The following is a 27314-nucleotide window of genomic DNA, read 5'->3' on the forward strand; positions in this document are numbered from 1 at the left end:
CGTTCAGATAATCTTAATTCATATTTTATCATTAACTCCTGTTTCAACCTTTCGGATTTATAAAAACAAAAAAAGTATAACTTTTGTAGTCAAGAAGGATCTAATATTACCCATACGAAGATTTTAAGGAACTAATTTTTCTCTACTTCTTTTCATCAGAGTTTAAGTTTTGAAACGAACTGACGAGTTTGAATGATTACATCTTTAAAGTCAGTCATGGTCAAAAAGTCATGTCACGGGTTCTCGCTCACATTTTACATGTTGTCAAAGATTTAAGATGTCGTTATTTATCAGCTATTCACAGCATTTTTTCCGTCACACGTCAATTTTCGTAATCTTTGTGCTTGTTGGAAAACGTTTATTCCAGTCTATTAATAGCTTGACGTATATGTCGCTCACAGCCTGAGTGAATATATAGCAAGCCTTATTTGGTTATTTGTAACAATGTAAACTCAGGCAAGTGAAATTCACCATTTATAAAGTCGAAAATAGACCGAAATCAGAGTTTCAAGCAAAAACGAGCTCTCAAGTCATCTACACATGGCTCACCTCCCTAATTATGGTAGTGATGGACATGGATGTCAGTAGGTGTTGATAAAATGTAGGTTAAAACAATTGAGCGTAAAAATATTTATGAATATTATATAACTTGCTAATATACAGCCGTAAACAGTTCTATCGATTATAAGTATCATTGATTCCGACTGAACTGACATATTACTATGTAAAGTATTTGAGAAAGAAAAATTATATGAGTAATAATTGACGCTGATAGCCTTTGCCGCTCACTTTCTGAACATTTACAGGGAGTGTGTATACCAATACTGTGAGTGACACATAAATTAGCCAAATATTTTTTCAGAATTAAAGCGATGAGTGTTTGTTTTGAGCATGGTAACTAAAATATGTAGCTAATAATAATTTATGATATGTCTGTTACAGGGTTAACAAGTGAATTTCTGTTAACAGAATCCGAAATCATTGACCAAATCATAAACAAAGTTTTACTGCATATTGACGAGTAAGACCCCAATGGCGCTTACTAATGATGTCATTATTGTATGTAAACAGTGAATTGCTAATAGTATTATGAACGTTGTAATTAGATTTTTTTTCTCAGATTTCATATTGCTAATCAAAGTTCTTGAATCCGTTTATTTGGTGCCTGTAGTTTGTTTATTAACACCAAATAACTAGATGAAATTCTAGGAGGGTTAGAAAATGAAGAGCACTGTTTACAAGTGAAACACTAACAGGTATATCCTGTCAGCTGCCAGTTCATTTACTTATTGAATTTGATACTGATGACGAAGTTCAATAGTTTGTTTCACTATTGATTTGTTATTTTTCAGAATTGCATTGAGCTGAGAAGGTCCTCATACGTTTCTTATTATGCAATCTATGGCTTCTGTCAACTAATTGAAAGGCTCAAACCTTTCTAGTAATCAAGTCTGTACCGGTGAACAACTTAGCGAATTTCCGAATATGGAAGATTATGTAGAGAAACGATTCACAAGCTGACGATAACTGTGTTTTGTATTGACTAGTGCCACGTTTATTCACCTGATGGATTATCCAAATATCAATATGATAACTGCACAGTTTTTTGCATTATAAAACTTGTTAATATGTATAACTATAGTCTAGTTCCGTACTAATACTACTTTGATAATAGACCTGATTCGAAAACGGTAAATTTGTCATGTGATTACCTAATCTGTGAGATCATACGTGGGATTCGTATCACTGTCTACACTGATTAGTAGTGTCGTGACAATTAACAATGATACTTGGTACTTCCGAAGAACACGTTTACTCTTGGGGTAGAATAATATGTTTTATGTGAATAATAATATGTTACACATAATGAGCATGTCTGCAAGACTGAGCCATGCCATTCGACTGAATAAATGTCTCCACGTGCACTATTGCCAACCTTTTTCAAGCGTTACATGTCGGATGTACATCTTTTCAGTCAATATGTGTCTGGCTTCGAAGACCATGTGGATAGGAAACAATGCCACTACAAATATTCATCCAAACATACTGTCAGAGTGAGGAAATTTATGCATGCGACGCAACATTCTAGCAAAACGCCTCAACCGATGCAGTGCTACAAGTTTTCGTGACGAAACCGGTACTTACAAAGGAAACGCTTGGTAGTTTTTTAATTTTCACATACAGTTATCCGTTATGATTATCAGTATATCTCCCCATGAAACTACAAAGAAGACGAAAATAAAAATTCAGTAAAAGCTTATTGATGTATCTTTACTACTGGTACAGAAACAGTAACGTTTGATGCAGAAAAACCAGTTTACTAGTTGGATATAAAGTTAAAAATACTACTACAAAGAACTTTTTATACTAAACAGTTCCTGTCTTGTCTCCACACTTTGTTATATTCCGATCCATATTTTATATCGTAAAGAATAGTACACAGAGACAAGTGTTAGAGAGACTACAGTCTTACCTAATTGGATCTGCACAGATTGTTTGCTTGGTCAGGGTAGTGAAATTGTCGGTATTATGGAAGAGGTGAGTGTTATCCATCTTCCATGGACTGCAATGTGTAAGAATATGATGAACTATACAGTTTATATTTCGCAATCTATTGAGCTCATCTGTAAGAGTTCGTGTATTTATGTGTGCCATTAGCATATGGCGGCAAGGACACCGGTATGTCACAATTTATCCACTATCCAGGTTACATCTGCTCGCAATTCCTTTCGCTTCCAGAAAAACAGAACAGGACGCCCTCGACCAAAATTCACACAAACTGAACAAAATTTTCCCCCAAATGGGGAGATTGAGAAGTTACGAAGCAACAGTCGGTCCAACAAGTGCAATACAAGACAGAGAGAGAGCTAAATCAATGTTCTTCGCAATGATTTTGCGGTTGCACTTCAGCGAAAGAACACTTACATGTGGGAAAACCTAATATTCGTGCAACTCAAAAGACACACAACAGACCCTCAGCAATTGAAATACGGGATGACCTTCTCTTGTCAAGCCGTTCAAGGTTGTTGAATCGAAACGGCGGGCAACTTTGAAGGGATCTGACTTTTTGCCGTACCGTAAGGTCATTGCTTTCTCATGGCAAGTACCGTCCTGTAATACAGTGAATTTATTAGAAATGGTCTAAAAATTTCATACTCAAAGCTTCTAAGAACAAATTTTGTATCGTCCTTAAATAGGCTAGTCTCAGTCAAAAGATTCTACTCTGATTTTTGGGTGTTAATAGCTTCCATTTTTGACCATCAGGTCGATGCGCAACACAAAACTCATTTTAGAATGTTTAACGATTTTATACTGTTGTAAATTTAATGTGTGGTGATAAGAAGGATAGGTTTAGAGAACAGGGGTGGATATCGATATATAATGATGTATATTATCTTTATCAGTTCTCTTTCAGGTTTGTGTTTTGAGGACAAAAACCTTACGACCTGTGTTAATCCGTTTCTGTTAAGCTTTTAAGTGTCCAGTCTTTGCTCGAATGAGTCAGCTGAAGGGATGGACACCATTTCTTTGGGTAACAGTTTCCAATATCCATATCCAATATGATTACCTATTATTCTATACATCAAAATCAGATAACCTAATCTCCGGTAGTACAGGGTTAAGAGGTCTAGCTTCTCCAGACGTTCTTTGTATGATGAACCGGGGACTTCAAGAACTGCACATTTAGTTGCTCTGTGCACTTTTTTCAAAATACTGTTGCCAACTTTTAGACAGGAGCTTGTAGCCTGAACCGAGTTTCCAAGTTTGGATGTCACTAATGTTGTGTATACTGTAGTGAACATATCAGTATCTAAATTGGTAAATGTCTGGCACGGACTCTCTCTCTACTCTGTACCTATTTGCCTTTGTATCCCCAATGTTCATGTAGACACACTTGGCCGCATTGATAAGCATCAGCCATTTTTTAGACCAGGTAATTAGAACATCCAAGTTCCCCCGAAGTGTACATGCATCTGAGTTTCCTGTTTTTTTCTCGCCAGATCTTTGTATCGGCGTATGATATCATCGAGGACTCAACTATACTTGGAAGTTCATTTAGATACAGTATAAAATGTAAGGGAACCTGAACAGTTTGCGTTACTCCACTAATTACTGGTTTCCGGGAGGATTTGGAATTTTTTCGTACTTTTTTTGTCCACAACCTACCAAAAATCCCTGATCTACTCAAAGAGAAGTCCTGCAGTTCTTAGATTTTCCAGCACCAAGAGTGGTCTCTTAAAGTAATATCTCTTATATTGTCTAAGTTACTTCTACAATCTTCTCCAAGTAGCAAATTATTATTTCGCAATAGTTTTCTATCGTTCGGTAATTATACCTACCTTGACGTGGTGGTAGGGCTTGCCTATCGTGATGAACCAATCGAGCTATACTGGCTGGAACAATCGTTCCTCAAGGTCCTACCATGCCAGGCAGGTCGGTTGAAAAGCGGTAACACTAAAAGCAGCAATCCCAAGGTCCGAAGGCGAAGTCATACTGCTGACTGTACAGGGGTGTGACAGCAGTAAGGTGTTTCATTCAGACAACCAGCATAACAGCGATGCTGCCTTCCTACAAGGAGGGTTGGGGTTAGAAAGGTCGACCCTGAAGATGCACATCTCGCCTTATCCCACGGATATCCTTCTCCGGCGGTAAGGTCCCATCAGGTACGAAGCTAACACAAAAGTCACCCACAAAAAGGTCGTGTGTGACCGACCTCAAGCATTTGTCCCTTGGACACTGCGGTCACGCTCTCAGGTCATTAAGACCACTTCTAACCCAATTTCCTTTTCAGGTACCTCCAGAAGAACCCTTCCACGGTGTGGGCAACCGGGAAGTGATAACCGCCCTCATACCTCTAAGAACATTCAAGATCACTGTATTCAACCTCCCATCCTTTTACTGAGGACGTTTAGCCCCTTCGAATCCCCATTCCACTCTCAAAAAAGGTATCGCCAAGATTTGAGCACACATCTGCTTACTCAGCTTTTATAGGCCTCTTTTTCCAGATTTCTACGTTTCTACTGGGCCTTACGTTATTTGTTTAACTGTTTAAAGTAGAAGTACTTGTCCTACCTATACACTCTCTGTCTTCCCTTAAACTATAAGATTAAAATTGCTTCATATCTTTCTTCCTGTACTATATCCTTATATACAATCTTTCTTTTATATATTACCACCACTAAATTAACTACTATGAATTCGGTGTTCATCTTGTTGTGCTAATGAGGTATGGCAACTTGGATCGATGGATATATGTGTCTGGTCCTACGTTGTGGCTGACTGACTGACTTAGTTCCTTGCGTAAAGTTCGCGCATGTTGTGTTTAATAAGAAGACTGATAAGGAAGCAGTCGATGAGTCGTTGGGTTATCTAATTTTCATAAATCAAAGGTTAGGACACTTTACTATTGGCGAATCTCATGTTAGGTTTAACTCACCATAGTGATTCAGTTTGTTTTGTTGCCATCTAAACTCATACACGTTCTAATTTTTTGTGTGTTTATTGTAACGTGATTTGTAACCTAGTGTAGCGAAATATGAAAATTTATTTTAATTGTAACCAGAGCTTTTAACGTAACTGACATTGTATAGTTTTCTGTTTATTTTCAGGCCCTAAAACCTTATTTAAACGCAGTTAGGCACACTCTAAATGCAGCATTATGTGTTCAAAATTTTTCTTCACAAGTTGTTGAACGTCACAACAAACCTGAAATAGAAGTTCGAACCTCCAAGGAACTACTATTAAATCCCGTAATTATTAGTCGGAATGAAAAAGAGCGGGTATTGATTGAAGGATCAATTAATTCAGTTCGTGTCAGCATTGCTATCAAACAGTCTGATGAAATCGAAAAGCTACTTTGTCGAAAATTCACTCGGTTTATGATGACTCGTGCAGAAGACTTTGTCATACTTAGGCGTAAACCTGTCCCTGTAAGTTCATATTTCTGATCATTTAACGTTAACTCTAAAACCTCATTTTCTCTTTTTGCTGCAGCAAAACTACGAATATGATTCTTTTTTACTGTTTGATTGTTGTTTGTACACGGTTCAGAAAAAGCCCTGATAGTTGACTATGAATTCCCACCCTGATTTTCTATCATGCGACAGTCTCTTGATCCTATTCGAACTGTCTGGATCACTGAGAAAATTTTCTCATTGTGAAAAGAGAGTTCTTAAGACAACAACTGTAATAGGTAACAAAATATTTACTCCCAGGGTTTTCTGTTTCGGCGTTTAGAGTTAGTTGAAAAGCGAGTAACAGTCTCCATGAATAGAGCATTTTCACAATCCTATATGTGACTCAATCAAACCTAACTTACATTCGGTTTTACTATCATTTTGTTTGTTCGCTGGATAGTCAATTTTATTACACAATAATTAATTCTCAACCAATGTACCTGTGGCCTAGATAAAATAAAATGAAATACTAGCATTGATTAAAATTTGGTCTTGTCAGTTTCTCGGCTTCTGATTTTTATCTCCTTAACCCCAGCCAAGGTACGTACCCTTTTAGTCACAGTTGGATTGTGAGAACAGTTCAGAGTCCCTATGTAACTTAACTACGCTGAGGCATTCTTCCAACAGTTTTTGCTTACTGATTCTGGCGCAAATGTTGCTTTAATAAGAAGTAATAGAATATATTTCTTTTCCACATCTGTATATGCTTACTGTTAGAGTGTGACTGATGTCCGTTCACACGATCATGTAGTAGTGTTTAGTTAATTATCACTTTTATAGTCCAGATTTATGTTTACACACATCAATAGATCACGTTCTATACAAGTAACTAGAAAGAAATATTCACCCTTGTCTTTTCGAGTGCTTTTCTGTCATCCTTCGGGTTTTTCTGGATATAATATTTGTACGAAAAGTTAAAATGTACTTGAATTTTACATTTAATGTTTCTGTATTTTTCGATTTATTCTGTAGCTTATTACAATGAAGTGGTACAGCTGAATATCATTTACTTCTCATGGTAGTATATTCCTTATAGTTGCCACTTGGTCACTTCGCTACGTAAATCTTGGGCTTTTTTTATAAGTTATTTTTAAAGTGTGGGCATCCTCACGTCTAGTCTTCAAGTTCTTGTGTAGCAGGCAAGCACTCTGTCAATGAACCGAACTGGTTGTTCTCAATTTGAGACTGGGTGTGATCATGTCTTTTCTCTTTCATATCACCTACTGTGGTGGGCGATACAAAAGATAGCTGTTTATAACTGAACTCTGTTGGGCCATTACGACTCATCAACTGGGCTTTTATATATCGTGCAAATCAGTGACTTTAGACGTTTCAAATATACCTAATAATGGAAGTCCCAGGGATCAAGAAATTAAGGTACTAGCATAATGTTCTATATATGTTCATGTATGACGGAGATGAATGTGCTGTTGACAGTACTCGTGAACTAAAAAGGCTACAACAAGCAACAAAACACTTCAGACAACTGTTTAAGTGACTTTTAATCATTAAGCTGCCATTGTCAACTTCGTACTGGCAATTTTCTTGCAACTTTTTTCTGGATTTGTGTCTGTTATAAGTTCAATGCATGAAGTGTCTTCATAAATTACCAAAACTAATGGTTTGAGATGAAGGTTGTTTGAAGCATCGGTTGAAATACATAATTTAGCATAAGTCCTCAGAATAGTTCTTATTTGTGTAGTTCTCATACTCTTTGTGAAGTTCTGTTGAGATAAAAAAGAGTATGTTAGATTAAGAGAGATAATTTTTAGGTGTGTTATCTACCAAGTACCTCATCGGCAATAGCAAATGAGAAACTGACTCGTCTCTTTTTAATGATAACTGAGCTAAATGTACACAATTTTAGAAAAAGCCTTTATCTAGTAGGGCTTCCTCTTTTCGTGAGCGTACAAACGCTTACTAGTGGAATCATTTATAAAAGCCATCTCACTATAGAATAATTAAATTATTAAAACATATTTTGAATAAGTCAGTGCTCCACCATGTCATCTAACGTCTCCAATGCTTAGTAACGAGCACTGAATAAGCTGTAACCAGGAACTCTGCAGCTTAAGACGTAGCTCAAATTAACAGCCAATAATCTAATTTGCCAACCTCTAGCCTTTTCCAGCTAGCTTATGCCAGCCAGTATCACGTTGGGCAGTTGTTAGAAACACATGACATATGTTTTAAATCCCTTATTTGACGAAAGTTTACACCTTCAGTCGACTTTAGTGGGATATTGTTGCCTAAAGTCACATCTTTTGTTTTATCCAATGGGGTGGTTAAATAATAAAAAAATTTTTGACATGTATAAATACATTAATTCTATAGATCCATAGGTACGTGACATAAAATGAGTAGCTTTTAATACAAAATTTTTTTGTTTATTCATATTAATACACACAAATAGTTTCAGTTTCAGTTTGGAAAGGACAGGAGGCTTGATGGCCTGTGTTAGTCCTGGCAATGATGGTCTCTCAGCTGATCCAACTTTCTTTTGAAGGAGTCGACGGATGGAGCCTCAACCACGTGCTGAGGTAATGAATTCCACTCGTTGATGATTCGATGGGAAAGTCGGTAGTCAGCTGACAAGTAATTCCTTCTGGGCTTGTGAACTTTTTTGGAGTGTCCTCGTAGATTTTCTGTTTTGGAAGACAAGAAAAATGAGGGCATATCAGGTGCAAATTTGTGATTAAGCAATTTGAAAACTGTAATCAAGTCGCCTCTGATTCTTTTATATGACAGCGGGAATAGGTTTAGCTTGGTCAGTCTAGTATTGTACGGGAGCTTTGCTATTCCGGGAATCAGCCTAGTTGCTGTTCTCTGAACCCTTTCCAAGAATTCACTATCTTTTTTAGGCAGTACTCAAGTTTAGGACGTACGAACACTGTATACAAAGTCAGAAACGTTTTAGCGTCGAGATGCCTAAAAGCCCTGCGTATGGACCATAAAGTTCTAAAACCTTTGGCGGCTATTGCACGGCAGTGTGCAGTAGTCTTTAAGTCTTGACTAACGATGACGCCTAAGTTATTGTGTGCCTGAACAATAGGTAACTCAGTGTTATTCATCGTGTATGTATCTGTACCCTGGTGGCCAATATGCATCACAATACACTTGGAAGTGTTTATCGGCAATTGCCAGGTTTGGGACCATTCAGATAATATCTCCAGGTCATTTTGAAGTTCTAAGCTATCGCCCTTGCTTTGTATCGCTCTCCATATCTTGACATCGTCAGCATAGAGTAAGACCGATGACGATGGTAGACGAGGGAGGTCATTTACGTACAGGAGGAATAACACTGGCCCCAAAACTGTACCCTGGGGGACTCCACTAAGCACAGTTTCCCAGCTAGACAACTTGGAGTTCATCCTTACTCTTTGTTGACGCCCAACTAGGAAGTCTTTTATCCACATCAATAGATTGCCTTCAATCCCGACATTCCTTAGCTTATATAACAGCCGGTTATACGGAACTTTGTCGAAAGCTTTGCTGAAATCGATGTAAGCTACGTCTATAGGTAACTTTTGGTCCTTAAGAGCGCACCAGCTTTCACGAGCGACTAATAAGTTTGTGAGACAAGAGTAACCTGTTCTAAAACCATACTGCTTTTCCGAGAGGATCCGGTTTTCATCGAGATACTTTAACAGCTCCTTCCGAATAATCTTTTCTAAGATTTTAACAACCACACTAGTTAGGCTAATTGGTCGGTAATTCTCAGGCTTATGTTTTGTACCTGTTTTGAAGACTGGACTTACTATGACGTTCTTCCAGTCTTTTGGTAGACGACCCTGGGTTACGGATAGATTAAAACATACACTTAAAGGGTTCGCAACAAAGTTAGCTAATTCCTTTAGTAACCTAGGATGCAGTTCATCGGGTCCAGTGGATTTACCTATGTCAAGCTTAACTAGCAGACCAAAAACATCGAGTTCTTTAATGATCATGCTGTCCATTGTTTGTGTGGGGGGATTTTCATGGACTGGTGAGAAGGGTGTTTCTATGGTGTATACATTGCTAAAGTATTTAGAGAATACTTGAGCTTTGCCAAAGTCGTCCTCCACTAGTGATGAGGCAGTACTGTCTCCCCATAGTGAAGGAACATTTCTTCTTCTTTTTGCCCTTTGGTTTATATACCAATACAAGCGTTTAGGGCATTCTATGGATTCCTTAACGATTTTCTCTTCGTACAGCTTTCTGGCCTTACGGAGGGTCGAGGCACAGGTATTTCGAGCCTTTTGATACTGAGATTTTGCCTCGTCAGTCCCCAGTAACCTAAATCTATCCCACATTTTCCTTCTTTTACGGAGAAGGATGCGAACCTCCCTACTGAACCACGGTGGGGAGTTTCTCGGCCCCCTAGGTGTAGTCCAAGGGATGTGGGGGGCGGTAACTTTTAAGTATAAATTCCGGAATACATCCCAAGCCGTTTCGATTGATGACTCTGGGTTTATTTTCCAATCTACTGATGATGCTGATTTCATGATGTCTGGTATGTTTGCTTTCCAGACGTTAGGTCTGGATTGAGCTGAGGCGTGCTCGTGATCGACAGTTATATGGAAGTCAAAGCTTAAAACTGCATGATCACTTTTGCCTAGGGGTGGCATGTAATCCAGGTTTGCAACGTCATCCGCATAATGAGTCAATATAAGATCTAGTAGGGATGATGCAGAACCCGGGTCGTACCTAGTTGCTTCCTTCACGTGTTACACTAGGGCACATGTGATTACCGCATCAACTAGTTCCTGTTCGAAGGAATTTGCTGACGATTCAGTCCGCAGATTTCCCCAGTCCACCATGGGTGCATTGAAGTCCCCTAGGATTAGACATCGATCACTTCGTGATAAAGTGTTGAGACTGCTTAGCAGGACCTCGTTTACCTCACAGCTTGGACTGCGATAGATCAAACTAAGCAGCATTTCTTGTCCCCTGCATTTCAGGCGGCAGCTAACTAATTCATACGTCCCACTCTCATGGGATACACTGTCGATAATGGTGAATGGAATAGCATTCCTAATGAATAGAGCTACTCCCCCTCCTTTACGCGTTTGTATTCTATCGGCCCTTACTAATGTAAAACCCTCGAAATCAAGTTCCCTACTATCTATAGGCGGCGTCAGCCATGTTTCTGTGACTGCGATTATGTCTGGCCTAGTTGAGTCAGTCTGTACACCTAGTTCCGGTAGCTTATTGAGTAAGCTCCGGGCATTGGTATAATAGATCCGAAGCCTATTTAAGTGGCCTCGTGCTTCACCCAGAGTGGCTTCGGCATCATCCTCTGTCGAAGCCTCACAACCCGAAAATTTACAATTTTCAGGTCTTTTTCGCCAGCGTCTAATCTGAGCTGTAGTTCTTTTTCAGCTTCCCGTCTTTTTACACGGTCCACCAACGGTAAGTCTTTACGGAGAAAAACTCCTGAACCCTTCAATTTGTGTCCATTTTCTAAGATTAAGTTGCGTTCGTTCGGGGATTTGAAAACGACTTTGAGTAGTCTAGACTGATTTGGCTTCAGATGCGCCAGGTTTCCTAGTCTATACACCTTTAGCAAGGTGACTCCGGAGATGTTTTGGGGCATAACTTGGTTGAGTAGCTGTTTTGTCAACACAATGTCGTGCTCAAAACGAGCTTTCGGTTCTGAGCTGTCACTCTCCTTGACTCTATGGAAAATGACTGATCTGTCGCTGTGATCAGACTTCGGCTTTTCGACCTTTTTGGTGGGGGTAGGATTCTCTTTTACGTCATTTTGCCGTTTTTTCCTTACAACCCGTACCCAATCGTCGACGTTCTTTGGAGTAGTAACCACAGTCGCGTCAGGCGTACTATGGGATTCCGGAAGGTTCAGGACGACTTGGGAGGTTGGGTCATCTTTCGCTCTGGAAACCGATCGAGCCTTGCGATTTTGGGTTCCGGAAGTTCCCTTCTGGGTACCATTTTTGATACGAGGGACAGAAGAGACTTTTTCTCGAGTTTCTGGTTGCGACAGACCTCTTTGGAGGCTGTCCTTCCTCCTTTGGACAGTGTGGGTCAGCATTTTTTGGACTCACTTGGGCCTGCCTTATGTCAATCTGCGTGTCGACAGATCGAGTTCTGATCGATGTGTCCCGACTGCGCTTGCCGAGACACTTTTTCGCGGCATTTACTATTGAGATGGCCTCGGTTAACAGGCTATTTGCATCCAAAGAGCACTGTTGACATAGCCATATCCATCCATTCTTACTGAACCGCTTAAAAGCTGCAGGCCTTAGATTCGTGCAAACTTCGTGGTACCATCCTTTGCACTCGTCACACTGCATGCCGCTGTCAACGGGATATCGACAGCCTGAACGCTGGCAAATGCTTTTGTTGCACCTTCCAGTCATTTGAGGGGAAAAGAGTGAACTTTGACCAAAAAATAGAAAAACTGTAAATAGTTAGGACCAAAGTGCTAACGGATACAATAGAGAAAAACAAGGCACTCTAGAGTACCGACGATAAACTATTTTAGAGACCAAAAAATGATACTCTGATTGAATAACTGAAAGAAATTCAATCAAAGTATAAACAGTAGTCTTGATACGTTAATAACGATCAAAACAATAGAATTTACTCAACGAGGAAAAATAACACTGTCCTTTTTAAATAGCGTGCGAAATCGGTGACATGTATAAATACACTAATTCTATAGATCCATAGGTACGTGACATAAAATGAGTAGCTTTTAATACAAAATTTTTTTAGTTTATTTATATTAATACACACAAATAGACACCTAAATAAATATGCACCACAAAAATACGAAAATGGCGTCATAAGGAGACAAAAAAGTCACCGTAGTGGAAGTAAATAAAAATAAGTGGACGAGAATGGTCTATGATACGAGAAACGGTCCAGTTTGGAAACATACGAACAGGAAGAACTTTCTGTTAAGGAAATTCCTCTCACTTCTATGAAGTGTAAAAAAACTACAGCAGGATAGCCATCGGCTTCCATTATGAGCCACGTATGATAACGTCTTGAGCCATTGAGTTACACATTTCTTAGGACCCCCAACCAAGCAGCCATGATAAACCAATAGAAATACCAGCCCTATACAACTTTTATATCATGGGCCTGCTTAACTTCTATCGGTTTGTAATTATTTATTGTCATTTGTTCATCTAATTAATTCTTCTGATAGCAATGTTGCTTTTTATATTTCACGATCTCATTTCTACTTTCATCCTTAGTTGTTTCTATCCATAAATCCTGTTTTAATTGTATTATCTTACACATAGTCGAATACAGATTAATATATATGTTAGTTTGGTTAACTATTGTTCATTAGCAATGTCTCAGCAAATATATAAAGTCGTGATAAACTAACCAGTTATGAATAGAAAGGATAAAATTCACAAATAGTGATTTTAAGTAGTTGTATTTTGATATTGCCAATATCAGGTATCTAGTTTTTGACTAAAGTCCATTCATTTTATCAATTGTTAGAACTATTCGTTCAAATTTAGGCAAAACTTTTTATAAATATTAAATCTTTTGTCATAGTTTTAGGACGGTCATTAGCTCATTGTTTGCTATCCATATCGAAAAACGTACGTTCTCGAAACTTCGTTTATCTGTTTTGTTAGTTATCGATTAACTTTATAGCTTAGGGATCCTTTGAAATGTTTGTTTGGTTACACTATAAGTTGTATAGAATGTTCTGTCTTCTGGGGTTGTTTGGAAGATTCTTTAGATTTCATTTTTGCAAACTGGGGCTGGTGATTGTAACTCGTCTGAGTAAATTAATTCTTTTATAGAAATTTACTTCCTTATTTAATGATTTAAGGCAATAATGAAGCCAATTTAGAGAACACCAGAAATCTTAAACCAAATTTCACAAAAAGCTGTAAATAACTTACAGAAAATAGATATTTAACCAATTTAGATATCATTATTATTTGAAACGATCAAGTCCAACCTTGACATTGTCACCTGCAAAGCTAAAGATCCATAGTTATTTACATGTTTGTTGTATTTCTCCTGTTTCGTACATATCACTTCATGAATGAAGTAAAACTAATAACGAAAGAGTTCACTAACCTTGATGTTATTTTGAAAGCTTTTCCTGATAAATTGTTAAAAAGTTGTAAGATACACTGTTTTTCTCTGAGTCAAACCCATTTTCTCACACTGTTCTTTGGTTAATATATTTTAAAGTACTTTAAGGCTTGGTGTTAAGTCAACGTATGATTCCTTTGATTTTAGGGTGCATAACATACATTTGTTGTCGAAGTGTTAATATAATCCCTATGTAAAAATGTCTCTTGCATATCTCCTCGAGCATAGGTTAATTGGAATTAGTAGTCCATTCGTTAGCATTTCTAGTTTTCGATGTAACTTTTGTTAATACGAACTAATTTTCTCTGTTGGACTTGTTGGATAACCCTTTTTTAATGTTTTCCACATTTCCGTCAATGCAATACTTTAAATCTGTTGTAGATTTTCTTTTGGTATGACTTAATTTTCTTGGTGTAAGCTGGAAACGTCAAGTTTTTTTGATTAATGATTACGTTCGAAATTTTACCGTACTAAGGTATTGGTAGGAATACTTTCTCGTCCTATAAATTTCACTCATTCACATCTCAGTCATTCAGATTAACAACATGTAATAAATAGTTAAGATACTATTTTCCCGCAAACGTCTTTGTTTATCTAACCTTCTACGGTCCTGTTTTTTAGTCAAAATCCTAACACTTTTTTTATGTTCCTTTCTCTATAGGGCTATGACATCAGTTTTCTTATCACTAATTTTCATACGGAACAGATGTCAAAGGCAAAATTGGTTGATTTCGTAATTACTTTCATGGATGAGATTGATAAAGAAATTTCCGAAATGCGCTTAGCAGTGAATTCTCGGGCTCGTCAGTGTGCTGAGGAATTTTTGAAGGCATTCGACTAACAAACACGTAAAGTGAATAGTAATTTTGCTTAAAAGTGTGATAATTCAAAGTAGTTCTGATGAATCTTTTGAAACAGTTTTTTCATAATTTCGTCTTTCAATGAACGTTGACTTGTAAAAGTAAAATGTTTTTATGTTCAAGTTACACTTTTACATATCTTGCATCAAGGTTTGATTAAAAAATCCAAATAATAAAACTTTGTAATCTAAGTTAGTTTAGAGGGAGCATGACTGGAAGTTCATGTCTTTCATATTAAAAATTCAGATAAAACTCCCACTTCATTATCTTATATTACTAATGATTCACTCTTAGGCTTATCAAGCTTAATATTATGTTTTCAAGTTAATCAGTAAAACTAATAAGAGTATATAACTACTCTTTTATTGAGACAAATTACTGCAATCAATCTGTAGAGACGTGGTTGAAACTGCCTACTTTAAAATGAAAATTCTTGAGATTCACTGGGAAAATATAATACTACACCTTTGTTGTTTGCTAGTTATTTGTAGTTCTATTTACTAAGCTAACTGATACATCTCATACTTATCTTTCGATAGTTGTCACATAGTGAAACTTTTGACAGTGGATATTTTTGAAATCAGTTGTTGCCAAGGTCTTTAGTCAATCACCTAATTTCTTGAAAAACCTTATTTTTCCAGAGCTGGCATACATGATAATGAAGAGGAATAGACAGGAAATTCAATACCTAATAATCCTTCAATAAGTAAACCTATATTCATTAATGGAACAGAATCTTTCGATTTTAGTGTTTATCTCTCATCCTTAGTCATATGCGTAACTAATTGACTATTTATTTAAACAAGTAATGCTACAGATATGCAACAAAATGAGTGTCCGCTGCATAATAGGATAATAAAACTGTTAAAATACGGAAGAAGTGTGTATAACCAAAAACAATAAATAAATAAAAATAAGTGAACGAGAGTAGTGCAGAATGGGAGGAAAAGTTCAGTCATAAAGTGCAAACAAAAATAGTCCTTCCATCTCAAGAAATTTCCATGGAGAGATCTGCAGAAGGACGCCCTCTAACTTCTACTGTGACCTATGTCTAGTAACGGCTCATGTACTATCTCATCCTGACTAAGTAATCGTGGCGGACATAGTGTTGCCATTAGATGTTAGGAGTCTTTTGGAGACAACGATAATGAAACACGGAAAGCTGCTGAACATCCCCAACTCGGAGAGGACTGGTTTCTCAAGCATAGAGTAGAACCGGTCTTACCGACGTACTATGAACCCTATCTTTCACAACCAGGACGACACCAATGATGAACCGAATTGGCATGAACCATTTTGACCTTTAGTATACGTAGAATGGCCTCACCAGTTACCACTACCACTATGACCTATTCTAATTATGATGACAGATATAAGTAGTATGTATCAGAGATCGGAAGTAGAATGCCTGCCAACCGAAGATTGAAATACAGAGAACAGGGAGGAATTCGGAGAGCAATCGAAATAGCAACGGAGTTAGAGAAACATTGGAGAATGTAAAGGATAACGCAAATGAGCTGTGCAAATAATGTATAATATTTATATTTTATTAAGCCACTATGTGACTTTGCACTAAAAAATCAATTGGTTTTCTTCACCTGAGTTCCCGTACACTACACCAGCATTCCTACAACTAACCAGATACACGAACGTTTCGACTACTGGCGAACCAACACAAATAGTGGTCGTGGGCGTAGGTTCCTGCCACTTCTGGAAAAGTGCCTTGCACTTGAAAGGCTCATCTTATACCTATGAACATTTATTCCCAACTAAGTGCTGGTTGCACTGCTTGGTTATCATCGCACAGTAGGATAATACCATTCGTTTACTCAAGATCAAAATGTTTATCCATGACCGTTACCTATTTCCATCAGTAGTTTGTAGAATTCTATCGATGTCAAAGTTGAGGAGGAATAGTGTGTAAATTAATTTTAGTTCCTCTCACTACCCATAAAAATGATATTCGATAGTGTTGTATTGTGTGCATTCGAAGTATTTTTCGAGAACCAAGGGAAATACTGTTAAGGAATGAGCCATAATTTTCATGGATGTAGTCTTCATGTGTTTGTACTGATGACGTTCGTAATAAGTAGTTTTCTTTGTAACTAAGAAATAGTATCGCATTTCAATAAATTAAATTTTCAGATTCATTTTATCTTCACGTGTATATGATCCATACAGTTTGTTATTTGACGATTATTCGCTACAATTAATTAAGACTTTCATAGCATCATTCTAAATTATTACTGCACAAACTCTTATTCCACTGTCAAATCTTCATTAGCGACCTACTTTCTTGTCTTTATTTTTATTCATTTGGTAACATATATATTACCGTTTATTCTTATTCTGTTCTCACAAACAGGCTTATCAACTTTCTCACACACTCCACGTTTTTTTATTTTTTCCCTTTTTTTTCTCTTAAGTTAACTCAATATTCCTCTGGATTCTACAGAATCTATTTAAATATTGCGAATATTATACAAACATTATTGGAACTTGTGTATAACTGCATTTCTGAAGAAACCTATAATGGTTTCTTTACAACACTTATGTACCAATAAGCTGTTTGTGAGTGACAATACATTTCTTTTCAAAGGATCATTGTAATAAATTAAATAATGTCATTTAGAACCGATGTGATATACTGTTTGCGATTAAATTCTTTTGTAATAATTTTCCTACAGAAGTTCCCATGTTTGAACTAATGGACATCAGCTTTGTTTTACGATCCTTTTTATACTTTGAAATCTTGATCTTCATAAGTAAGTATTTCATGAGTTTTGAACAGTCTGAGGAGAATGATGGGAGCCATTAGCTTGTATGTGATTAAAGTAGGCATCCGCCGATAGTAATTGTATAAATGACATAAGACCTTTCCAAAGATTTAAATGGTTGTGAACGGAATAGAAGAAGCTTTCGGTTAAAAGGCTTCCGTATCTAGTAGAAGTGAATCATCGATGCCTCCAGGTAGATATATTTTACGATAAAGAAGGAAAAAGTTGGTAAATTATAGTGATACTGTCCTTAGTCCTTAAGAATATGTCAAATTTTCTCCTAAAGAACTGGAAGGTCTCTCGGACTAGCTCGGCCGGCGGCGAATTCCGGAATTTGACTAATCTTAAGGTGTGTCTACAGTCCGTTCTGCCGTGTTGTGTTTCCAGTTCCTGGGTGTTACCCGTAAAGTTTGTGTTGGGACTAAGCTTAAGTAGGTGTTTAAAAGGATGCCCAGGATTACTTAGAAAGATTGCCCCTAAGGCGCTTGTGCTCTAATGAGTAGTGTTTCAGTGATTGGAGGCAATCTTCATAAGAATTAGGTTTGAGTCCCCAAACAGGTTTCGTGACTTGCCGTTAGACACTTTTCAGAGTGTTCTTATCCTTTTGGAGTGAGGAAGGAAACAATATGTCCCCATACTCTTAATGGGGACGGAAAAAAACTTGAAGATTAGGTGATATGTTCTATCGAACTGGACAGAAACGAACTGTAGTTCCATAAGTCATGTCCCAACTTTTAAGTTTTTTTCTGCCAAGTCTTCTAATTTGTTAGATTCCTCATAAATGTACGTGTTGAACTAGCTTATACATGTATTATATCATTTCTATGCTGTTTGAATTTAGCAAGTATCTAAACCGCCTGTAACATCTTTCACTTTATGACTCAACACTTGATTCGAATTTTTAAGCTCTTCTAGTAAACCTCAGACTAAATCTACGCAACATCGTTAACACGAAAGAAAAGGCGCGAAATATGGAAAAAATGTTTTGCCCCAAGGTTCGTTTATGTACAGAAATTCAAGGGTCTTTACAGCATTTCAGATGACCTTGGGCCTCTGGAATCTTGAATATAGTAGCAGGATAGTTATCATGCAGTCAGAAATGTAACACGTGACTCTTGAATTTCTAGATGTCCCTGGGAAACGTCTATTTAGTGCTAGTTGAATAAAACGTTTCCCGGTGTTTTCAGGGTCCCTTTGGGCTATTTTCGAGAAATTTTCCGGGTCTCTCAAACGCCATTAATCCCACTGAAGATACCACCAGTATTATAGTTTTACAACTCTTTACCAGTAACACCCATAATCGAATTGCGCCCACCCAGTAAAATCAAAAATCAGAAGCGAGGGGGTTGGAATATATATTTGATGGGTTATCAATATATCGAGAAGTGGATGATCTAATCTGGCTAATGATCGTAGGAGATGCTTACCACGCCGTTCTGGAACGCGATCTGGTACGGATGCATGACCGAGCGCCTTTAGCTAAATGAGTCCACTAAAACCAATGTGGTCAGCATCCAACGTCGAACACTTACAGAGTTATTGATCTTTGGGATTTATTTACAGCTACAGATCACTCCTCTCCCAGGAGGGTAGTGGTGATCCTACGACGTGGCCAGCCCGAAGTTTAACACAACGAGTTTGTCATTGTTAAACACTCTCCCGATAGCTTGCTTTGTCTAGCAGCGTCTGGTCGTCTTTTCTTACTATAAGAGACCATGAAGTACAATATAGTAATAAGAAAACAAAGTACAATGAAAATTTCGGTTCCTCGTAAACGTTAACGTTCTTTTTATTGTCTTCCCCAGCCGTCCTAGAAAAGGAAAAAGTAATATGTAAGTGCATGTCAAAATACACTCGCAGGCACGTAAAAACAAAGCGGACGGAAAAGGCGAATAATCACATACGCCTGCGACAGCGTAAAATCTATTTTCGAAGAACGTTTTTTGGTTATTTTCTAAAGAAAAAAATTAAACATACACATATTAGGAAAACGAATTTTTTTCAAATATATATACAAGTATAAGCATGCGAAATATTTTATTGTGTATACTTACTTACGCCCGTTGCCCTCGTGGAGAAGCATGGGCCGTACACCAGCATTTTCTATCCAACTCTATCCTGAGCAATCCTTTCCAGTTCTTTCCACTTGTTATTCATCCTTTTCATAACTGCTTCCATTTCCCGGCGTAATGTATTCTTTGGCCTTCCTCTTTTCCGCTTCCCTTCAGGATTCCAAATTAGGGTTTGTCTCGTGATGTCGTTTGATGATTACCTCAATGTATGTCCTATCCACTTCCAGCGTCTTTTCCTAATTTCCTCTTTAGCTGGAAGCTGATGTGTCCTCTTCCACAGAAGGCTATTGCTGATGGTATCCGGTCAGTGAATGTTGAGTATTTTGCGTAGACAACTGTTTATAAATACTTGTACCTTCTTGACGATGGTTGTGGTAGTTCTCCACGTTTCAACTCCATACAGTAGGACTGTCTTGACGTTCGTACTGAAGATTCTCACTTTGAAATTAGCTGAAAGTTGTGTTGAGTTCCGTATGTTCTTCAATTGTAGGAATGCGGACGTTGCTTTGCCAATCCACAGCTTTACATATGCATCGGGGTCCTCCTTGTTCACCAATGATGCTTCCCAGGTGCGCGAATATTTTCACATCTTCCAGAGTTTCGTCAGCAAGTGTGGTTGTGTTGGTGTTCTCCGTGTTGAATTTAAGGATCTTGGTTTTTCCCTTGTGTATGTTTAGGCCTATTGATGCAGAGGCTACTGCTATATTAGTTGTCTTCGTCTATATTTGTGTATGAGATGTGTGTATGAAATAAGAGGGCTAGGTAATCTGCGAAGTCCAAATCGTCTAATTGATTCTAAGCTGTCCATTGCATTCCGTGCTTCCCATCAGATGTCGAAGTCTTCATAAACCAGTCAATCACCAGAAGAAAGAGGAAGGGTGAGAGCAGACAGCTATTTCTGACTCCGGTCCTTACCGTAAGCTGTTCTCTATGCACGACTTTGCTCTATAGTCCGTCGTATGAATTCTGGATAATGTTGAAAATCTTCTCAGGAACTCCATGGTGTCGAAGAAGTTTCCATAATGTTGTCCGGTCCACACTGTAAAACGCCTTCTCATAGTCGACGAAGTTGATGTATAGTGACGAATTCCACTCAACTGATTGTGCCATAATGATCCGTAGTGTCGCAATTTGGTCTGTGCATGACCAATCCTTACGGAGTCCTACCTGTTGATCTCGAAGTCGAGCGTCTACTGCATCTTTCATCCGGTTCAGCTACCCGGAAAATATTTTATTGTGTATAATATAAGTGGAAATCAAGATAAGGCAAAATGTTAACAGGTGTCTCAAGTGCAATAGTTGTTTAAATGTTCTTGAAATCTTACTCTCCTTCCAGACCGCGTCATTTTAGGTTTACTTTCCGACGATGGCGAAGTATCAACGTGTGTGTCGGCTGTCGTGTGGGGTACTACAAGTGTAGGAGCCATGTCGTTCGATTGTACGGAAGGAAAACCAGCATGTATAGAATTTCTTTTTCTAAATACGTTCCTTTGATTCGATCGATACTGATGCTATCGTAAGTGCCGTTCTTATCAAGGATATAATACTTGGGTTCACGCTGGAGAACTTTGAAGGGTCCTTCGTATGCTGATTCAAGGGGTCGTTGATGTGAGTCTGGACGTACGAAGACATGTGTACTTTATCGTACGTCAGATTGAAAGGAAACATCATTTGATTGCGGTTGAGTGAAAACGTTAAACTGAATGTAATGCATTCAAACGCCGATAATCACCCTTTGGACGCCAATCGTTGCTGTCTTTTTTCGGGCCCATGTGCAAGGGAAATGCCCATGGGCTCCTTGACGGTCGAATGAACCCTAACTCTATTATGTGGTCCAACTCGTTTTTGGCTAACCTCAGCTTTTCGGAAGCCAGTCGGCCTGCTTTCGACAATAAAGCTGATCCTGTAGTCGTAATGTGATGTGTAGTATTCCTGGTTACACACGGCAATTTCGGTTGCCTTTTTTATATCCCATAGTACTAATCGAGTAATGGTTGATGGAATGGGTCTATTGTGTGCCTAATTAAGACTGCGGATAATCTGCAACCGGAAAAAAATTACTCAAACAGATAACTTAGTATTTTCGTCTACTAGCCTCTGTTTACGCGTATCGATGAGCAGATCGTGGTGTTGTAGGTGGTCTATACCAATGATTGGCATAGAAACATTGCAACAACGAAGATCCAGCGAATGCGTTTGCGTAAACCCACGTTAAGGTTAACTTACCTTATACCATATGTGGCGATTGACTTTCCGTTTGCCGAATTTAGGTTTAAAACAGACTCGTTGGAATTTGCAGTAAGAACGCTAACTTCAGTGCCAGTGTCGACGAGGTAGTAGACTTACATCATCATATCTGTGACGCGCAACAGACGGCTTTGTTCGCCGGTTACGGTTGCGGTTAATGCGTGCCGGCTGGGAAGTTTCCTGAATTGCTTTTTTTGGGGGGGGATTTTGAGTTCGGGTAATTGCAGGATTTTCTGCGATTTCTGGAATACCTTCCATACTGATTATGATACCAGCACTAGTCGTGGTTATCCGTCTCTCATAGTCTGGAGACAGATTGCCTACGCGAAATGCTTTTTTTCAGGGTATGTGACTGTTCACGGTCATTACGAAATATAGGATAACGTGTAAGTATATGACAGAATTTCACAATGCCATTCTGGGTCGTTTGAGGATTTTTAAACTGAAAAAAAGTCGGTATTAAAAGATTTCGCGATTTCTAGGATGCGGCCAGCAGATGCAGTCAGCTCGTCTGCGGTGCTGTTTTGAAACGAGACAAGTACTGCTTGCACCTGTTGAGGAAGTTTAGACTATAAAAGTTGTCTGAACAGTCCTTTATCGAAAGTTCTCCGGTCAATTACCTCTCTCATTCGTAGAAACATGTCCGTTGCTGAACCATGTTGCAGATCAATGTTATGAAGAAGTTGACCCAACCTTTTTCGATCGGTTAGATCTCCGCGTTTCAGAATGGATCGTTTTAGAGTTTCGTAAGGTTCAGAAACATCACTAGTAAACGTACTAGGTGTGACATACCTGTTGACTTCGCGCTGTAGTGCCCTTACTACTGCGAGGAATTGTGCGCGTTGATCAGTCATGCCTTGCTCGTACAGGTCAACGCAGCAGGATCAAGCACCGATTTTGTTCGGCCAGAATGGCATTAGCTGAAACGAGGATGGCGTAAGAGTCTTGATCCTAAGTAGCTTAGGAGTCTGTCCTGTCATGGCGAAAAATGTCACAATATATAAAAAAAATCAAGTAAAGCAATGAATCGTGAAGTTCTAAATAGGAACAGATTCACATTTTATGGATTAATGTATCAGATCATGTCGGGCTCACCAATGAGGATGGCACAGGTATTGTAGTTTGACAACACTTTAACTAGAAACACCTATAATTGAATCATGCCCACTCAGTGAAGTCAAAAGTCAGAAGCGAGGAGGCTCGAAGATATATTTGATTGGTTATCAATATATTTTGATCTAAACTGGCTAGCAATCGCAGAAGTTGAGCACGACGTTCCCATTCGCGATCTGGCGTGGATGCGCGACCGAGCGCCTTCAGCTAGGTGAGTCCATTAAAAGTGATGTGGTCAGCATCCAATGTCGAACACTTACGGAGCTATTGATTTTGCCGATTTATTTACTGCCATAATATGGTTGTTGATCTGAAACAGTAGACCTTAATATCACACTCATTTCTTCTAACATGTTTTCGACCAGAGTGTTTTTTGTCGACAACTGGGTCACAGTTGGTGTAGTTACTACAAATATGATGGAGATGATGCTCACATATTATGATGTTTGGGCCATTTAGAAAATATAGGGGAAAATATATCACTACTTCTCACCATTATTAATCTATAGTTTTCCGATACCGATCGGTTACCATCCGTTTAGTTGTATATCTCTTACAAATCCCTTGGAAGAGACAAGAAATGAGTTAATGCTACTATCTCTATACTAGTCTAAAGATCATCTGTGGATTCTAGAGCTCGATAGTCTGAGATTTTAATGAAATTGTTAGTAAACGTTAGAAAAGCGCATTGTTCAGATGTTTTGTCTTGCGGCAAGTCATTCTTTGTAAACAAGAAAAATTGGTTCTATGACTGGAATCATCCGACTTGCTACCGCCATAGTGCATGGAAGTGATTACAATTCCTGCGAAAGAGTAGGTTGAATTTAGTAAAGAATGCCTGGTAAGAGCAGGAAGAAGGGATCAAACTAGACTGTGGGTTGTATTCCATTTATTCTAGCAAGTTCTGTGGGTTTATGTGCCACAAAATCTCGTTAGTTTTGAGAAGCTCAAACTTCATGATACCTAGATTGACGTAGCAAAGGATAAGTTCCAAGTCACTGAAAAGTAGTGTAGTGCAGAGAGTATGACTTAATCTAAGCGCCTGACCTAGCAGTTTAGCAATATCATTATAAAAGTTGGCTACGAACAGGGAAACTCGATCCGGAACATTCACTGTAATCCAAACTATCTACTTACTTCTTCATCATCAAGACTAAATATTTGGACGCAGATGATACGCGACAAGCTATTATTGAATTCAACACTCTTTATGTTAAGCACAGGTTTGTTTGTTTGCGTCAACAACCTCAAATTTTTCAGTGACAAGTATTCATAGTTGCGAGCGTTCGTTCTGTGAATACGCGCATGTATCATTTTATTTTGTCTCAACTCTGCAATATGACAGAATTAAAAAATTAATTTGTATTGTATCACTCATTAATTATGACACTTATGGTGGATTACTGGGAATCTTACACTGGCTCATAAAGTGATTATTAATGGCTCAGATCTGTGATATGGCTCAGGCTTCTGCTTGGTTACCTCTCGTTAGAGCCTCAGCGATTGGATGGGTACCGATCGCTCAACATCGTCTTCCAAAAAATGTGTGCACAAAGGATGATTCAAATCAGGATATTTATGAGAAGAAAGCAATTATTAATGTCAGTGGTCAGAGATTTGAAGTACTTACAAGCAGTTTGAATCAGTATCCACATACGTTGCTTGGATCAGATGAGCGTGATTACTTTTATGATGAGAATAGTGGTGAATATTACTTTGATAGAGACCCTGAAATATTTCGACATATACTGACTTATTATCGTTGCGGGCATCTCCATTATCCTAAGAAAGAATGTGTCATGCAGTACGAAGATGAACTGGCTTACTTTCGGATAGCATCAGAGGCCCTAGGTGATTGTTGCTATGAAGATTACCATGACAGTAAACGTGAAAATTCAGAGCGTCTTCTGGAGGAAAGATCGTCAACCAAAGAGAATGCTGAAGTGCCAAAGGATTTTCGTAACAGACTTTGGCAGGCCTTTGAAAACCCAGAGTTTTCTACCACTGCAATAGTCATTTACTACGTGACCGGCTTTTTTATTGCTGTTTCTGTGTTTGCGAATATCACGGAGACTATACCTTGTGGACCGGAACCTGGACTAAGTAAACAACGGGCTTGTGGCGATCGGTACATCGATGCCTTTTCATGCCTCGACACAGCATGTGTAATCATATTCACTGTAGAATACTGCGCAAGAATGTATGCTGCGCCCAACAGATGGAAGTTTTTTATATCTGTGATGAGTATAATAGATGTTGTTGCAATATTACCTTTTTATATTGGCTTATTGATGCCAGACAACAAAGTAAGTCTGTAGCTGTCATTTGTCATACGTTTTTCACATTTTTATCTTGTTATAGTATATATTCATCACTTTTTGAGTTCTTTTAGTTGCTTAATGTAACTGTGTGGTTTGTAGATAGGTTAGTAGAATATTAGGGTTCCACTTCGAGTAACTGCCTTCAAGATAAAATTTAGAGTGTGTTTACATTTACTTATTAAATGTAACAGTAAGTTAATGTTCCGTAACATCCTGAAACGTAAATGTTAAGGGCGATCTTAGATGAGTTGATGAGTAAGCTCATACGAGTTATATTTATTGTTTTTGGGGAAATACAACTATCGTTCCCTCGTCACCTTCCAAGATAACAAAATAGTCCAGCTAACCATTCACGTCTGATTAACTTTAAAATTATGTCTCAAAGCCTTGTTGCTACAGAAACAACGAAAGCTGTTTTTACTTCACAAAAATTAATAACAACTCTCAAAGCACCAGTCATATTTTTATCTGAAATATTAAAACTCATTCAATGTTCGCATTTTAAGAAAAAAATGTTTTGATAGGATACCTGAAAGTAGTCGATTTTCCAGGCTACTAAGACATGCTTCAGCAGCCGTATTGCTGCTGTCGTTTGAAAGAAGTAATCTTTAGTCAAATTAAAGGGCTTTTGGAAAGTACCAACTTTAAGAAAGCTGTAATGTGGCTTTTTTTAGTGAATTATAATGACTACTATTTGTTCAGTATCAAAAACTTCGGATGCTTTAACTACAATGCAATACACAAACAACCTGTTAAATGTTACCATTTTTTATTATCTTAGACTTGTTTTTAGGCTATTAGCATCTGGAAAAGTCGGACTTTATCAAGCAATTGATTGTTTTAATATTGATTTATAAATGATTAATTAATAGTTCCAGATTACAACATTACATTTCGATCGTTTAGCCAACATTCTAGGCCAGACAATCAAAGCATTCTTTTTCACTCTTTTTTACTTTAATTTACGGCAACACATCTAAGGACGTTCACCTTTAATGGGGAATATGAGTCTTTTTTAAGTACAACTAGATAAAATTCTTTATCACACTTCATTGACTTACTATGCAAATGTTGAGTCAAAAGTTTTTCCCGTCCTCTTTAGTTTGTTCAAAATGACTACATTGTTTTTGAGATAGAAACTTAGGGAATATGTAATGTATTTATCATTATTAATGGGTTTATTCAGTATTATATTTTGGTACAATATATGATTCTCAGCACAAAGTTCTTCAGCAAGTGTCTTTTTACAGAGAAACAAAAAAAAGAAATGAAAGAAAGGTGAAAAAAATTGAATCTGTACAACTGATCAAATTTGAGACATGCTTAAGAATACAGGTTATTGATTAAGTTAACTCTGACAGTCTGTTCGTCACAGAGTATATTTGCTAGGTAGGGCATTACAGAACTTTTATACCTTTGCTTGCGTGCATAGATCACAACGTATTGACGTCTCGCTCTACCAGAAGATATACAAGGCGAAATATATGGATAAAGAGGATGGTTAGTATCTGATAACGCCTACCTGGAGTTCGCAAGACTTTAGGTGTCTATCAACAACCATACTAATAATGACCTTTAATGATTCACCACACATTCTGCTAACTGCCTTCAGCGCTCTCCGAAATACAGAAAAGTCTTTTCTCAAAAACCCAAGAAAGAATAATGGAGAACAGCAAAAAATAATAGGTAATATGCAGGAATCGACAAATTGTAACAGTAAATGTTGAGTAGTCCTAAAGGTATGCAGCCTCTTCATGTAGTAATTCAGACGGAAAACTTTCTTCGATAACAGTAAAACATGAGAAGACCAAGAGAGGTCAGAAGGAAAGGTAAAACCAAGATAGCTGACCTTTGACACCGTGTTTATCAAAGAATCTCCAATGACGCAAGCATC

At 37.9% G+C, this 27314-nt stretch overlaps 2 protein-coding genes across 2 annotated transcripts in view; both read left to right on the forward strand.

Annotated features, from left to right (window-relative positions):
- The first annotated feature begins 3028 nt into the window (after positions 1–3028).
- Smp_160770.1 (putative arp2/3 complex 20 kD subunit) lies at positions 3029–15048 on the forward strand. The gene is made up of 3 exons (XM_018794526.1): positions 3029–3108; positions 5610–5930; positions 14692–15048. Exons 1-3 carry the CDS (start codon positions 3097–3099, stop codon positions 14869–14871), a joined length of 513 nt encoding a protein of 170 aa, XP_018648930.1. The 5' UTR covers positions 3029–3096; the 3' UTR covers positions 14872–15048.
- Positions 15049–24538: 9490 nt separating this feature from the next.
- Smp_160780 (putative voltage-gated potassium channel) overlaps positions 24539–27314 on the forward strand; it is a gene marked incomplete at both ends in the record, with an annotated part of 41484 nt that continues 38708 nt past the window's right edge. The window contains one exon of the mRNA XM_018794527.1: positions 24539–25405. Within this exon, the coding sequence (XP_018648931.1) occupies positions 24539–25405 (867 nt within the window). The remainder of the gene's footprint in view (positions 25406–27314) is intronic.

This window comes from Schistosoma mansoni, chromosome 1, assembly GCF_000237925.1.
Source record: "Schistosoma mansoni strain Puerto Rico chromosome 1, complete genome".
In the NCBI taxonomy this organism is placed as follows: domain Eukaryota; kingdom Metazoa; phylum Platyhelminthes; class Trematoda; order Strigeidida; family Schistosomatidae; genus Schistosoma; species Schistosoma mansoni.